The sequence below is a fragment of the Equus przewalskii genome, chromosome 1, assembly GCF_037783145.1.
Source record: "Equus przewalskii isolate Varuska chromosome 1, EquPr2, whole genome shotgun sequence".
Classification (NCBI taxonomy): domain Eukaryota; kingdom Metazoa; phylum Chordata; class Mammalia; order Perissodactyla; family Equidae; genus Equus; species Equus przewalskii.
This window is the reverse complement of record NC_091831.1, coordinates 12,131,221-12,147,259: the sequence shown is the minus strand read 5'-3', so window position 1 is coordinate 12,147,259 and position 16,039 is coordinate 12,131,221. Positions and strand designations below refer to the sequence as shown.

At 47.1% G+C, this 16,039-nt stretch overlaps 1 protein-coding gene across 7 annotated transcripts in view; it reads left to right on the top strand.

The window, feature by feature from the left end:
* The window catches only part of PLPP4 (phospholipid phosphatase 4), a 125,480-nt gene that overhangs the window by 46,408 nt on the left and 63,033 nt on the right, over positions 1-16,039 (top strand). For 2 of the 7 annotated variants that reach the window (XM_008514121.2, XM_008514122.2), the window contains exons 3-5: positions 4,423-4,513; positions 9,284-9,347; positions 11,349-11,473. The exons of 3 other annotated variants lie outside the window; for them this stretch is intronic. In XM_008514121.2, coding sequence (XP_008512343.1) covers positions 4,423-4,513; positions 9,284-9,347; positions 11,349-11,473 — 280 coding nt within the window. The remainder of the gene's footprint in view (positions 1-4,422; positions 4,514-9,283; positions 9,348-11,348; positions 11,474-16,039) is intronic. 2 more of the 7 variants (XM_070585273.1, XM_070585350.1) reach the window with 1 other exon arrangement.

Here is a 16,039-nt window from a genome sequence, read left to right as displayed (position 1 = left end):
AAACGCTTTATTGCCGTATGTCTGGTCACAGGATCCTGGTACACCTTTACTGGTTTGGGTCATTTGTTAACAGTTTTGCCTGGAAATAATGGCCTGGTAGCCAGCAACCAGCATTTACTGATGCTCACTCTCCAGTGGACGCCATGGGGGGCAGTCAGCACAGGCTTCAGAGGGGGCTGCCTCAGATCAGCTCCCGGCTGTGCCTCCTGCCAGCCGTGTGAATTGGGAGCGTCGTCTACCCTCTCAGAGCCTCAGTTCCTTATCTGCAAAGGGGGCACTTTGACAACACTTCCCTCCCCCTCGCGGGGTGTTGAGAGTGTTAAACGGGGCGGTTGACTGATCACACTTTCTCAATGTGAGGTAGGTAAGAAGCATTCAATAGCTCTTAAAGAATTTGAGTCCTAGTGACAATACTTTGCTGCAGGTCTTGTTATACCCATTTAATAGATGAGGAAACTGAGGCTCAAAGGTGAGGAGGTTAAGTGACCTCTCTGGTAAGCGTCAGAGCCGGGGCTTGAACGTCGCTCTCCTTAATCTGAATCAGTTCCACACATTTTCCTCTACAAAGCTCTGGCCTCCCGGCCTGTGGAATAGCATCATGCAAACCATGCCACGTACCAGATCCTGCTTAACGATTTATATATATCATCCTGATTTGTGTAGTACAATTAATTAGTAGTTTACAAAATGTCCTTAAAACGAAGTCTATCTTGGCCTCAGTTTCCCCGTCTGTAAGATGAGGCTGTCAGGCTGAGGTGATCCCTGCGGTTCAGGACCCCAGCCCGGGAGGCGGGGGTGTTCACTGACCTCTCTGAGCTCGGCTTTGTTGTCTGTCCAAGGAGGATGATGTTTCCATTTAATGATGTTTACAGAGTAGTTAGGGGGTTAGACAAATGTGAGGAAGGCCCCTAACACACAGGAGGTGCGTCATCCGTGACAGCTGCCGCTGACATTCTGTGACTTTCCAGGCCCCTGGAAACAAGTGTGCTTGCTTCCTCCTGCAGCTCCAGAGAAAAGGCATTTGCCATATTTTGTTAAGACATCTAGCTTTCTGTGGTGAGAACTGCTGTATCACTGGGGTTAAAAGTGTAGACCTTGATTTAAACAGCCCAGGTGCAAATCCCCACTTTACCACTTCTTAGCTGCTCGACTTGTAGCAGGTTGCTTAACCTCTCTGTGCCTTAGTTGCCTATCTATTAAGTAAGAAGCCTACTTCATAGAGTTGCTGCGAGGATTCAATGAGTTAATTGGCGTGAAGTGCCTGGAACAGATCATGGTCCTTAGGAAGTTCTCAGAACGTGTCGGCCTCTGCTGTCTAACGTACCTGTGCTCGTGACTGGGGAGGAAAACTCAAGCACAGAGAGGGTTCGCTATGTTCCCACATCCTGCAGCAGTGATTGGCTGGAATTCTTTGTTCTGGTCTCTCTCGGGTTCCATTTAATAAGCGCTAACCGTTGACTGTCTACACCGGGCTCGTACCCAGGATTTTCAAACTTTTTTTTTAAAGCCGTGGAAACATTAACCTAAGTGAAAACAATGCCAGGGAAAATTTTGTGCCTTTTGTTCCTTCATCTGCACAGCCGTTTGGAGGTGGAAGTAACCGCTCCCCACCTCCGTGTCTGTGTCCATTGTGGGCTCGGGCAGCGGGACAGTGACTCTGGTCACGACGTGGAAGGGGTGTGTGCTGGCTTTAATTCAGTCCGGTTTGCTGAGCGCAAGTGGGGCCTTCATCTCTCTTCGTTCTTTTTGCTCAGTTCACTGGTGCTTTTGCCCAGGAGGAAGTTGTTTTCCTAATGTGTTGGCTTCTGGGGTTCATCTTGCAATTCCAACTTCCATGTGAAAAATATTTGTAAAAATGAGGGCAGATGATAAGTGTAAATACAGTCTCTATCGGTCCCGATTTGAGGACTGTGCTGCCCATGGATATGGCAGATACGTTTCCAGGAAGAAGAAATGAGACTGGAGCCCAGATGCCATTAGGATGAGAGGAGGAGAGAAAGACGGTCACACAGCGATACGCAGACATTTCTGTTGCAGCCACCTGGGTGGGGGCTGTGTCTCTTTGTCTAGTGGCTGCTTTCCCTTGCCGGTGAAGCTCAGGAGGTGGGGAGCCCTGGTCCCTCCAGGGTGCTCAGCATTGGCCAAGGAGGAAATTTGTTAGTGTTCTAGGAGACAGACATTGTGCATCTGCCTAGGAAAGTCGTAAAATGGGTTAAATTAAGTGCAGTTTGGTTGGGCAAGTCAGGGTGGGTATCTAATTAGGAGCAGGATTGCTGAGACAGCGAGCAGTGCTACCAGAGACCCCCTTGGCCATCAAGCTGCGAGCCTGGAGCCCCGGAGCAGCTCTCATGCCTTCTCCAGCTCCCACTCCTGGGCTTTGAGCCATGGGTCTTCTGTATGGTGTCCCTGTCTCCTTTCATTGCACATTCCTGCTCTGAATCTCCGGTCGGCAGCCTTTGGAGCCTAGGGAGAAAATCTTCCCCGCTTGTGTTTGTTTCTGGGGTTTCATTTCCCTAACCCTAGAGTACATAATCTGGGATTGTCTTGTAAGGTTTTCTTCAGTTCTGTGTTGTTCTCATATTTAAGGTTTGACTGTTGGGGAGGTCTTTGCAGCTCTGGTCACTGTTCAATGAGTTGCTTTATTTTATTTGGGAGCACGTGGCCGGATTTATGGTGCCTAAAGTGAGAGGAAGTGAGCAGCTTAGGAGTCTTTGACTTGACCATAACTTTGGACTTAAGCAAGCAGGGATTTCAGTCATGACTCTTGAAACACCGAATGTGTGAGTCAAAACTCTGACACAGGGTTTTTCGGTCACCAGCATCAGTGTCATCTGAGATGCTTGTTACAAAAGGTAGGTTCCCAGACCTGTCCTATAAGTGTACTGAGGGACTCAGCGTTGTCACAAACCCTGCAGTCAGTCAGGTGTGAGAGCCACCCAGGCACTTTTGGAAACTTTCACGGACTTAAACTCGAACTATTAACTCACGAGTGAGTGTGTCTTTTCTAGTTGCCTCTGGGGAAGTTCTCTGCCTGTCTGCTTCAGTTCTGAATCTGCTCTCTTAGCTGTGCCACAGTCTTCTGAATACCCTGCATGGCAACAAAACTTGTTTGTTTAGCCAAGCCATTCAGGGCCATCGTTGATAAGGAGGCTCATCAAGCTGGGTTACTGCCACTTGTGGTCAGAGAGAAACCGCCAGTAAGAGAGGGGTTTTCTCCTGTCTCATGAACTGTCTCTGAAGACAGTTCCCCAAGAGGAGTCCCCAAGGTGTTTTGAACTCTTGCAGTCTGGTTGTAGCAAGTGGGTAGAGCATCTTTGATTTGAAAGACTGTGTTCATTTGGATGAATTCTGTTCTTATAAAAGTATCTAAGACCATTGTTTAGTCCTGTGAGGAGGCCCCTCTCCAAAATGGGCCACTGTATTCAAGCACAGGTGGAGCTTTCTAGAATCGAGGGCACTACTTGTCAGTAGTTATCACTCCCCACCCTTCTCACCACCGTCTGCGAGGCCAGTTGTGGATTGGTGAGATATTTGCTCTCTTCTGATTTTGTTATCCTGAGACGTTATAATCATAAAGAGGTAACATAAATACCTTTTTCCTGGTTGTTGGAATGTTGAAAACAACTTACTAAATACAAAATCCTGCATAAAGTCTAGAAATGGGAGACAGAACACCTGGTCTCCGGAGCCTGACCTTGCTACGCATCAGCTGTGTGTCCTCGGGCACATGATTTAGTCCTCGAGCCTGGTGAAGATAGCCACAGAGTTGCCGTGAAGATTTAAGAGACTCCAGTGATGGTACCTAAGCGTGGTTCCTGTCTCATAGACGGTTTTGTAATGAGTGTTGCTTGCATCTGGGTCTCACCAACTTGCTTCCTTAACCACTTAGTGCACATCCATGTGCTTTGGATCAGGGGAGGAAAGGGGATGGAGCAAGGGAAGAGGAGAGACTCCATGTAGAATGGTTAACATTCGCTTTGTGGAGAAAATGAATATTCAACAACAGAACACCTAAAGGGAATGAATCGAATGACTCTGATCCAGTCCCCTGTGCTCCCGTGTTGCCACAAAGCTGGGGATGGGAAGCCAAGTGTTCCTCCAGCCTTTTGCAGGAGAGGACATGAGGGGTTACTGGCAAAAATGAGTCTTCATAATTATAGACTATTCTTTTCTGTTTAAAAAGCCGCCACTTTAAATGTGGCTCTCAGCAATTACAAAGCAATTATAACTCACACTCAGCCCTCCAGTTTTTCAAGTCTACAGTCTCTAAGTGTAGACATTAATCCTCCTTCTTTGAGGTCAGGAGGTCAGTAAGATCATTCAACTAGTGAGTCTAAATGAAGCCAACAGGAACTAATTATCAATCAGCTCTCAGATAGCAAACTGCTATCCTCATAAGGGATTATTTGTTATTTCTTCCAGGCAATTTCTTTCCTCACACCCCTGGCTGTTATTTGTGTGGTGAAAATTATCCGGCGAACAGACAAGACTGAAATTAAGGAAGCCTTCTTAGGTAGAGTATTCACAGTTCCTGCTTTAGGGGATGGGGCTGAATTTAATTAGATCACTAGATTTTAAAAATCTCAGTTGCACCCAACTGATTTTTCTCTTGGTCAAATTAAGCTTGGGAGAAACAAGACAAGATAAACTTGAAGCCTTAAGAGGAGTCAATGCGCAGATAAGCACCTTATCTTCCATGGCAGCCCATTGTCGCTGTCCCTTGTGCTGAATTTGAACATCAGTGCTGTAGCCACATTGGAGATCTGTGCGGCTCAGGCTCAGAGGCAGGGTAACTCTTGGTAATAGGGCATCGCGAATCTGAAACTTTGTCACCACTAACTGTCCGATCCCACATTGGTGGCTAATAGGCCCACATTACAAGCAATTCAGAAACGGACCGCAGACTCCCAGACCAATCACCACTGGCTAGAGGCAAAGATCGGCAAAAGCGTGTGTAAAATAACATAGAAATTGGAAGCAAGCTCCATAGCTCATCTATAGTCTGGGGACCTTTTGGCAGTTAAGCAATTGTTATTGTGTAAAGAGTGCTACAATCTTTGCCATTGATTATAACACCATTGTTTCAATTCACCCCAGGCAAAGCCATATCTGTGTGTGACACGAGTTTGACATTTTTAGGATTAAACTTATTTTTCTGATCTGCACATTAATAAAATGGTTGAGTAAATGACAGTATTAAGAGGTAGCCAAAACTATTTGGCTTGTTTAGCAAACAAATAAACTACCTGGTAGGTAGATTTTCAGCTTTTAGATCATTAGGAAAACTGAATTCAGTTTATTTTTTGACATTGCACATAAAAGTCACCTAAAACTTCACATAAGTTGTATTGTTGGTATGTGGTATGGACTTACCATTCAGTTAGGCAGTAAATCTGGAAATATGAGATTCCTCACTAAAGGGTATGTTGGTTAATTATTGGGCTTTGAGGAAATGAAACTGTAGCACTTTCTGGTCCTCCCTTTTCTTGGTGAGGGAGTGAGGCTGAGGGTGAAAGCTAGGGTGTGCAGAGCACTTAGAGGCTTTCTGCTTTGAAGCAGGACAGAGAACGTTTCTTACACAACTCGGCTTTCGTTAGGCCCTGTCTAGTTGAAAAGAACAGAATCCCTCTCAAATTAGCTCATAAATTAGGGGTTTAGTTGGAGGGCTATAACAAGCATTCTCACCAACACCAAGAATGGGGGGAGAAAGGACAGAGGGGCCTCCTGGGGATTGGAATAGGGAACCCGGCCACCACGGGGGGAGATGGCCCTCTTGGCTCATGGCTGCTCCTCTCTGTACTGTGCCCTCTCTCCTCTCCTCATGCTTCCTGCCTCAATCTCCTGTCTGGACATCGTTTCTGCTACCCCCTACCTCTGGGCTTGCATGGTGGGCGTTCCTGCCCCACACCTGGATGACCGTTCAGCTCCAGTGCCCACCACCGAGTTGCACTGCCTCTCCTGGTCCAGACTTCCCAGGCAGAGACTGTGGCTCGACTCATTTCTCAAGCCTGGATACAAAAGTCATGAGTCTCTGGCCAGCCTGTGGATGCCTTCCCTGAAGTCACATGTGTACCCCAGGCTGCTCATCTGTGTTCTAGGGGTTTTTCAGTCACATGGTCTCAGACTCCTCAGCTGAGATGGTGGAAAGGTCAGTTTTTCCAAGAAGGGCATAGGTACCCTCCCACACGTGGCCCAAGCAGCCAGGGCAGTGTTTGGACAGATATCACTGTGGTTCCCAAAATGTCCTGTTGGGCGCCCTTTCAGTTGACCTGGAAATCCCTTTGCCTCACCTTTTATTCCAGTCACTCCCCTGGCACGGAGTCCCAAGATAAGTGTTTGTGATAAGAACTGTCTTTTATGGTTACAGTTATAATTTACTGCGGCTTGTGGAGTCGGGCTCTGGTTACGGCAGTAAGTAGCTCCGAGTTACTCTCTCTAGACCTCCTCCTGCTCAGCTAAATCTTCCTTAGGATGACATTTCAAAATGGCACACCATACCCTGCCTCCTATACGTTAACAGAGAAGGCAGAGCTACTGGGTGTTCTGTTGCCTAAATAAATGAGAGCCTGCCTTGTAAAAACGATGGGGAGCCTCCCATTGTACACAGCTTTTTTCCTTTTTTTTCTTTAAATCACTGCTTTTAGAAAGCCGTGGAAGTAGGTGTTGAGGAGGGATCTTTAAACACCAAGGACAGAAAACCAGGTATATCTGCTTTCCAATGGTGTCTGGAATTCAAGACTTTCTCAGTGAGAGTGGCTGAGTGCTCAGGTCCCTTCTTTACTTAGACATCTTCAGCAGACTTGGACCCCAAGAGCTCCCCTTAGCTGCATGTCCATAGCAGCCATCTTTGCACGTCTGCTGTTGGACCAGAGGGCTGAGGCTTGCCCTGCGCAGCATCAGGCTGTCAGAGATTTCGGCTTCAGAACAGCCAGGTCTGTACCATAGAGAACCACGTTAGGGAAGAGCTGCAGTGCTAAATTCCCAGCAAAAGTAACAGCAAAAACGCTCTAATCTGATGGGACGCTTATGAGCAATAGTGTCCTCAGTACAGGCCACTCGCAGGCCAACTCACACAACACATGGCTTTAATTTCTTTATCAGACGCAGTCTGGTTTGTGTTTCTGACTCTTCTCTCAAACCCGCAGTGCTGTGGGGTGCTATAAACACAGCCCTTATGAACCAGACCCCCTGAGTTATTGTTAATCACCAAGTGCTCCTGATTGGCCATTCATTTCCTGCTCGGCCAGCCTCTCCTGCATCTGATCACAGCCAGCCTTCTCTCTGGTATCAGTGAGAGGCCCCCATATTAGTCCCCTGGGGGTTGTGCTATTCAGATGAAAATAATAATTGCTTCCGTTTACTTCCAGAATGCTGAGATGACTTCTCCCATAAATATTGTCACTCCAGATCCCCACTCTTTTCTGTCTCCTTCAGGCTTTTGGATCAGAGAGTGAAGTTGCCAGCTGTTGGTGGTTACATCACATCCACACATTTTTTAGCTCAGCTCCTTGAAGCTTTTCAAAGAACTGCTCTGTGCTACAATAAGCCCAGCCGGTGCAGAGGCTGGGGACGTGTATGGTGTCCTGGATCGATGTAGCAGTCTGTGAAGGTCCCCAAGGGATTTGGGAGATCAGCTAGTCATGCTTGTTCTTGAAGACCTCCTCCGTGCTAAGGCACGCTAGGACTAGGATAAGAAGGAGCCCAGCCCCATTGGGAAAACACAGGAATGAGCCTGCTGGACCAGCCCTAACAGGAAAAGAGCCCAGTCATTTCAGGGCAGTCTCACAGCCTGTTAATTGGCTGCGGGAGAGAATACAGCAGTGAAGATAGCCCAGGGCATTTTCCATCCCCTCCGCAAAGGAGACCTCTCAGCAATGTTCTGAGCTTGCAAGAGAGAAGGGGAGCCAGCATTTTAGGAAGGGTCTGTGCGTGCAGAATGTAATCAGAGGATCTCTCTGAGTTCCCCCATGCTTGGTTCCAATCTGTACACCCCAGCTGTAGGCTTGGTGTTTTAATGGTGGTGCCATGCTGCTGACTCATGCTCCACTCTCCACCCCAGTGGCCTATCCCTCCTTTGCTGCCACACTCAGATATGGCCAGTCATTTCCCATCTCACACTTAGGTGATTGGTTTCCCTTTGACAGAGGTGTTCATTTGAACTGGTCCCTCCCATTCTCTCTGCTTCCCACGACTTGTTAAAAGCAGGTGGGCTTTGTCTCCATCACTAGGCTGTGCCTCTGGTGACTGTGTTGGTCAGTCCACGGTACTTTCCACTTATAAAACAACACATTTGTCTCCCTTGATGACCATGAATAGCTCTAGGCAGCTCCTTCCTGAAAATCTCCCTCCACTGCTATTTTCTTACATAAATCTCAGCTGTTACTGGAGAGTTAATATTTGCCAAAGGGAAATGGTAACTCACATGCTTTAGTATTCAACAAAACAATGGAATGGGGCATCAACAGGTTTTTATTGCTTGTGCAAGGCGTTTGACCTTCCATCACATTGACTTGCCTTTTGTGCAGTCTTGATAAACACAGGAGAGGGGTGTGAGTTCCTTGCGGAGAAAGCTCTGTGACTCATGTCACCTGCATCCTTTGGATGATCTGTACTTCATTTCTCAAAGCCCTTCCAGGTTGCTTGGAGAAAGTCCCCATGCTGTATATTTTAAAATAAGGTATTTCAGAAGCTCCTACGGTTTTGGTGGCAAAAAGCACCACCTGGGCAAACCGTCTCAAAACCCAGGGAGGCATTGGGACCCTTCACCTTCTCAGAAACAATGATTTGTTTGATAACAGATAGACAGCTGTCAGCCGGTGATGGGTCGGTCAACGAGGAGATAATTGCCGAGTGGGAATATTCTGCCCCACAGTAGGATCCTGGCAGCTGCTCTGATTAGAATTGTCTGAGCGGGTTGCCAGAAAGAAATTAGAAAGTTATATTTCTTGCTACCAATAAAAGAAATTCCACTTACTGTAGTATTAAATCTGTTCATATCAGGCCAGAACATGATCGATGGGCTCCTCTGCAGTATTGAAAGTTTCAGTCAAGGAGGAGAAAGAAATTTCATGTCATAGAGGCTTGGAATTTTATGAGTCACTTGCCAAAGTCCTGTCCTAATTATATTTGACTCTAGCCACCCAAACGTTTCCTCTGTTTTTTAAAGTATTGGTTCATGTGGTCATAAGTGAAATAGTATTATAATGTAACAGTGATGATGATGATGATGATTTTGATTTGAGAGACAGCTGGTTATTTTCTGTCTGTTGGTTTTCTTTTGTAGCGGTGTCCTTGGCTCTTGCTTTGAATGGAGTCTGCACAAACACTATTAAATTAATAGTGGGAAGGTAAGTTCCACAAAGAAACAAATGGTGCCTTAGACACTTGAGGTCATCTATGTAGGAACCTTAGCCACAGGACACTGGATGGGACAGGTTTGAGCTCTTCTGGTTTTCCCTTAAATTGTTGTCCTTCTGGGGTTTCTGTCCTCAGCATAGATCTTTCCTCTCCTTTGAATTACGAACTCACTATTTCAGAAAGCAGGAGATCCATAGTAAAGAAATATTCACAGACCATACTTTCCTGTGGGCCAAGGCCCACTGCTGGCATTTCTGGGTCCACCCACTGCTGTCCCAGGGCTTCCCCAGGCACCCACTCACTTGTCAGTTTTGGCCTCCAAAAAATAAATAAGATTACTTATTTATTGTTCTCTCCGGGATAAGAAGTATGGATTGGCAGTTGAGCTTTGGCTTCTGGCACATTTCTCTTACCACCCCCTGGGAAATGATTTCTGTTCCCCATTTATCTTGCTTTCTCCCCTGACTGCACTGGCAGTGAGCTAGTCTCTGTAAAGACGAACAATCAAAAGACCTGAATTTGAGCCCTGACTTTGGCCCTGGCTAGCTGTTGGCCTTGCACAGGTCAGCTCCGCTCCCAGAACCTCAGCATTTACTGATTCTCTCCTTGGTGCAGGGTGCTGGTCAGGCACCGAGGGGGCAGAAGACAGATCCAACTCGGGCGGTACATGAACTGGTGCCGCCAGGTTCTTCCAACTTCCCGTGCTTAGAGTTGCTGTGGGCCCCTGATAAAATGCTCATTCTCAGGCCTTGTCCCCTGTGAGGTTCTGGTTCAGGAGGTGAATAGCCACACCTGGAGAAATGTTAGCTGAGTAGGAGAGAGACAGCACACCAGCACTTCTGATAGATTATTGATATTGATGATTGATATGTTATAGCTATTGAGAGATCATTATTGGGCCTAGATCCCAAACCTGGGAGGACCAGTGAGTCAGTGTATGTGAACTGTGACCAGATATGTGCAGAAAAGGGGCCTTGTGTTTACAGCATTAGTGTGTTTACCATGGCAGGCATTCAGCAAGTATTAGTTGAATTAATGTGAAATGATCAACCATCACATATCTCTGTGAGAATCCTCACTTGAGTGAGGCGGAAAAGCATGGGGTGAAGCGTGTAGGTGCAAGAATCCAATGGCTGGGGTTCAGAGCTCGTCTTTGCCACTTACTGGTTGTGCGTGACCTTGGGCAGGAGTGTCATCTCTCCAAGCCTTCATTTTCGCATCCGTAAAATGAAGAAAGTTCCAGGCTCTGCCTCAGGCTTGTCATAAGAATCATCTGACATGATGCATGTGCAGTGCTGAACACTGTGTCTGGTACCCAGTAAGTACTCAATAAATGTTGGCTGTGGTTGCAGCAGGAGGCTCGACTTCAGGCCAGCTTCTACCTCACTTCCCTCTAGAGGTCACTCTCCCATGACCTGGATCAGAGACGCTAACCTGGGTGACCGTGTGCTCTGCATCATGGAGCGGAGCTTTCCGATCCTCTCAGTGAGGTTAAGTGAGACCTGCTATTTGAAGAAGGCAACTGGCCATCCCAATTCAAGGGATAGGGACGTGAGGAGCCTGGAGTCTTGGATCCTGGGAGCAGCCTCTGAATGGCGGAGCCATGGATAGAGGCAGGAACTACCTTTTACTCTGCTGGCACCATGCTTACATGCCTCCTATAAGTCATCTCATGTAGCCCTCAGGACCTCACCTTTGGGTAGGTATTGATCTCCCCCTACTACAGATGTGGAAGCTGAGATTGGGGAAGGCTACATGACCTTCCCAAGGTCAGACAACTCATAAGTGGCAGAGCAGGAGTTCCAACTCAGATCTTTCTGACCCCGAAGCCTGAGACTTTCCCAAGACCACCATGTCTAGAGAGCTCCAGAGGGGGCTCCGGTGTTGATGGCAGAAGGAGCTGGGGGAAGCCGGGAATGGTGGGGGTCAGTTTGGGGTTCATTTGTGACGGCAGCATTTTATATTGAAAATGTCCATGGTGTCTTTTGTAGACCTCGCCCCGATTTCTTTTACCGCTGCTTTCCAGATGGAGTGATGAACTCAGAAATGCACTGCACAGGTGACCCCGATCTGGTGTCCGAGGGCCGCAAAAGCTTCCCCAGCATCCATTCCTCCTGTAAGTTCAGTGGCAGGGACACTCTTTAATTCCCTGGTCATGTTTCCTGATCACTTTCTTTGTGAATCTGGGTGGAGAGAAGAGTGTTGGGGCATGAAAGTTGAGCACAGTTCACTTTTCTTCACTGTGGGTGGTTGGTGTGGAAACAAGATATTCAACAGGAAGTAATAAGCCTGCAGATGAGGCTCTGGAGTTTACAAAATATTGTGTGTGTTGCTTTTGTGAGCTTGGCAGAGTGTAACGTGACACTTTACTCTCTGGCTATACGATTCATGAACTTGACAGTGGAAGGAATTTACCATGTTCCTGAGACCTTCTGCTTTGAGGTCAGTGTTCTCTCTAGTTTATTCCTTCAGTGAAGGTATTAGATGTGTGTGTGTTTACCAATATATGGCGTATATGTATACATATTTACACACACACACACACCCAACATATAGTTTGATTATAGATATATGAGCGGGGACCGGCCTTAAAGCAAAGACTAAATAAAATGAATCAGGTGCAGTGTGGTGGAGTGGAAAGAACACAGGTCTTTGAAGTGTGAGAAGTCCTGGCTCTGCCAGGTATTAGCTCTGTGACTTAATCTCTGTGTGCCTCAGTTCCTGCTGTGTGAAATGGGATGATAATGCCTCCATTGTTGGTTGGAGTGAGGGTTAAGATAGGCGATGATGATCACTGACATTTCTGGAAAGTCCGCCATGCCAAAATGTTTAGGTGCATTATCTTATTTAATCTCCTCAATACATGTGCAGTACTTAGTATAGTGCTTTAAATGAATAGTAGTTATCCATATTATTATCTATCACTAGGGCTGAATTTTCTAGAGCATCCTAGCTCATATCTCCCTTCATTTCATCAATGTTGATCGAATGACTTGGGTGCCAGGCCCTCTGACAGCTGTTGGGGACACCAAGATAAATAATACACAGCTCCTCTCCGGGGCAGTCCACAAGCAGTGGCAGACTGGATGTTTGGGTTGGTGATTCCAGGATAATTGGAGAAGAACCATGGTCCCAGTCACTGCTTGGGAGAGGACAGGCTGCTTTCGTGTTTCAAAGTCCTTGATTCCCCACAGGTCTATCATTATTTACCTTTGGCAAGCCTGGTACCTTAATCTTTTCTGGTTTTTTCTAAATGCCTAAGACTCACCCTGATAGTGGCTGGATCAAGGCATAACTGGACGCCTTTTCCTGCAGAGCGGTTGTTGGACATTTTGTTCAGAGCCATTGGAGACTAGGGCCTGTCAACAACATATGGGGTGCCAGGCACTCTAAGTGAATTACTGTCAACCCGCGCATCAGCCCTGCCAGGTCAGGTTGTCCCCATTTTATACACAGGGACAGTGAGGCTCAGACTCAGTAACTCGTTCAAGGACACTTAGCTGACCTTCACACCAGCCTCGAACATGATAGTCTCTTGGGCTTTTGGTGATTAAATACAACGAAATATTCACAGTTCATGTTCATTTAAATAAGTAACTCATTTTCCTCTCTAGTTTGTTGGAGGCTATAGTGTGTTGAATAGTGACCCCCCCCAAAAGATACGTCCTGGTCCACGCCCAGAGAACCTGGGAACATGACCTTATTTGGTAAAAGGTCCTTTTTTTGCAGAGGAAGATTCTCCCTGAGCTAACATCTGTTGCCAATCTTCTTTTTTGCTTAATGAAGATTCACCCTGAGCTAACACCTGTGCCAGTCTTCCTCCACTTTATATGTGGGTTGCTGCCACAGCATGGCCATCGACAAGTGGTGTAGGTCTGTGCCTGGGAAGTGAACCCGGGCTGCTGAAGCGGAGAGTGTCAAGCTTAACCACTAGGCCATGGGGCTGGCCCCTAAAAGGGTCTTTGCAGATGTAATTCATTTAAGGATCCCAAGATGAGATCATCCTAGATTTAGAGTGGGCCTAAATCCCATGACAAATGTCTTTATAAGAGAGGGGCAGAGGACTATTTAAGACAGAGGCCCAGGGGAAAAGGCCACGTGAAGACGGAGGCAGAGATTGATGTAATGCAGCCACAAGCCAAGAAGCACCTGGAGCCACTAGAAGCTGGAAGAGGCAAGGAAGGATCCTTCAGAGGGAGCCTGGCCCTGCTGACATCTTGGTTTTGGACTTCTGGCCTCCACAACTGTGAGAGAATAAATGTCTTTTGTTTTCAGCCACCGAGGTTGTGGCACTTTCTTACAGCAGCCTTAGGAAGCGAAGACAGAGACGTAGATTGAACACTTATTGGTTAGCGGAAAGGAATTGGCTTTAGAGTCATGGGGGAGATTGTGAGAAAGAACGTTCCTGCATTTGTGCTTCTTTAAAATGCCATCTGAGGGTAATGTGGCAGGAGGCACAGCAATGCCTGAAAATGTGGGTTCAAGCTTCTAGGCCTTAGCGGTGCCTGTTAGTTAAGGCGGAACATCCATTTGGAGTCACTTCCTCCCGGGGTTTGTTTTTCCTCTCTGAAGTCACGTTTTCAGCGAGTGTCTGTTTTGGAGGACTTGTAGGTGCCAGCTGGAGGAATGCCTGCTCTGTTGACTTATGGTCTCCTTATAGTGAGGGCTTCCGCTGCTGGCGTTGTTTAGCGGGACCTGGAAGAGTGTTCCCCTGGGTCGGCTCCCCTCGGCTCTCCCTCTCTATCCTTGCAGGGTCACTCAGGTTCTCCATTGTTTTAGGGCATGTCTGTCCTCCCAAAGACTAGGCGCTGAGCTTTAAGGAGCTTCAAATATTAAAAGCAGTAAGAAGTGAAACCCTATGGGAAACCATTCCTCCTGGCTTTCCAATGGCTGACTGCGGACTGCAGCCCCGTTAGTGTCTACGGTTACGTTTGAGCTGGGGAGGGAAATAGGTCCCCTGTGAACAGCTCAAGCTGAAAGACCGCTTGACCACAGAGAGGAGAGACCAGGCCCCACAAAAATGTTTATTTTAGATGCACACCCTCCCTATCTAATGCTTTTTCTGACAGGTCTGCCCGCCAGCTGCCTTGTCAAATGAGTGGCTGATGTCCCGTCTGTTCTAGACAAGCTTTGTGATAGAGGCTCTTACTATCTTTTGCTTAAGATGCTATTTAAAATGTTACAAATTTTTAGTACTTGGGAGACACGGGATCCTACCCAGCCTCTAGGCTTTGGTGATGCTATTTTCATCTGCTCTCTTTCTCTCTTTTTTTCTTTTGAGGAAGATTAGTCCTGGGCTAATATCCACCGCCAATCCTCCTATTTTTGCTGATGAAGATTGGCCCTGAGCTAACATCCATGCCCATCCTTCTCTATTTTATATGTGGGATGCCTGCCACAGCATGGCTTGATAAGTGGTGCATAGGTCGGTGCCCAGGATCCGAACCTGCGAACCCCAAGCCACCAAAGCGGAGCACGCAAACTTAAGCTCTACGCCACCCAGCCGGCCCCTCTTTCTCTTTTTTGTGATGCGTCAGTGATTGCTTCACTGCCATATCCACTTAGAAAAACCATCAGTGCTGTTTTCTGGATTTCTTATTGTAGCTGATAGGAAGCCTAGTGGTTGCTGTGTCTCTTGGCTCCTCAGAAGAGGCAGTGGACCTCAGAGGGGTGACCTCAGTGGACTCCCATTTTAATACATACACTCTTTCTCCCTTCAATAAAATCAGTTTTGTAGGCTGCACTTGAGTGACTAGCCGGCCCTCGTGGTTGAGTGGTTAAGATTCGGTGCTGTCACCACTGTGGCCTTGGTTCATTTCCCAGTCAGGAAAACACGCCACACATTTGCCAGTTGTCATACTGTGGTGGCTGCCTGTTGCCGTGAAGCTGAAAGCTATGCCACCTGTATTTCATATACCAGCAGGGTCACCCGTGGTGGACAGGTTTCAGTGGAGCTTCCAGACTAAGACAGACTAAGAAGAAGGACCTGGCCACCCACTTCCAAAAAAATTGGCTTTGAAAACCCTACGAATAGCGGTGGAGCATTGTCTGATGTAGCGCCAGAGGGTGAGAGGATGGCACAAAAAGACCAGGCAGGGTTCCACTCTGCTGTCCACAGGGTCACTAGGAGTCGGAATCAGCTCCATGGCACTAACAACAACAACTTGAGTGAGTGGACGCAGGCATTCTGGACCGAGGGACCTGCTAAGACTACTTCCCCATGCTAGGTCAACATGGGTTTGCTGCTGCTCTGTTTACAGGTGATTGGTGACTGGAAGGTGGTCGATGTCCACATATCATCCTGCAGAACAGTTGGTTCACTTTGAACTTAAGAACAGACATTAATTTCTTTTGGAAATAAAAGGTCTTATTCTTAATTTATGACAAGTTGTCAAACAGCACTCCCCTGAAGTGCTTTTGGGGCAAACTGTCGTGAACAACAGGTCCCCATGGCAGCCGTCAGCGGGACTTGCTCTGTAAGGCAGCCGGAGCCACTCTTGATTGGAAAAACAGAGATCACCATTTCGAAGAGTGAGCAATTTCCTTCAGAATTACCAAAAACTTGAGGTTTAAAGTGGAGAAAGGCGATGTAGCTTAAGGCAGGGATACTCTGAAAAGGCAATTGTCTTTCATCATATAATATCGACTTTTGATTGGGTATTGATTCAACTTCCAGAAAGAG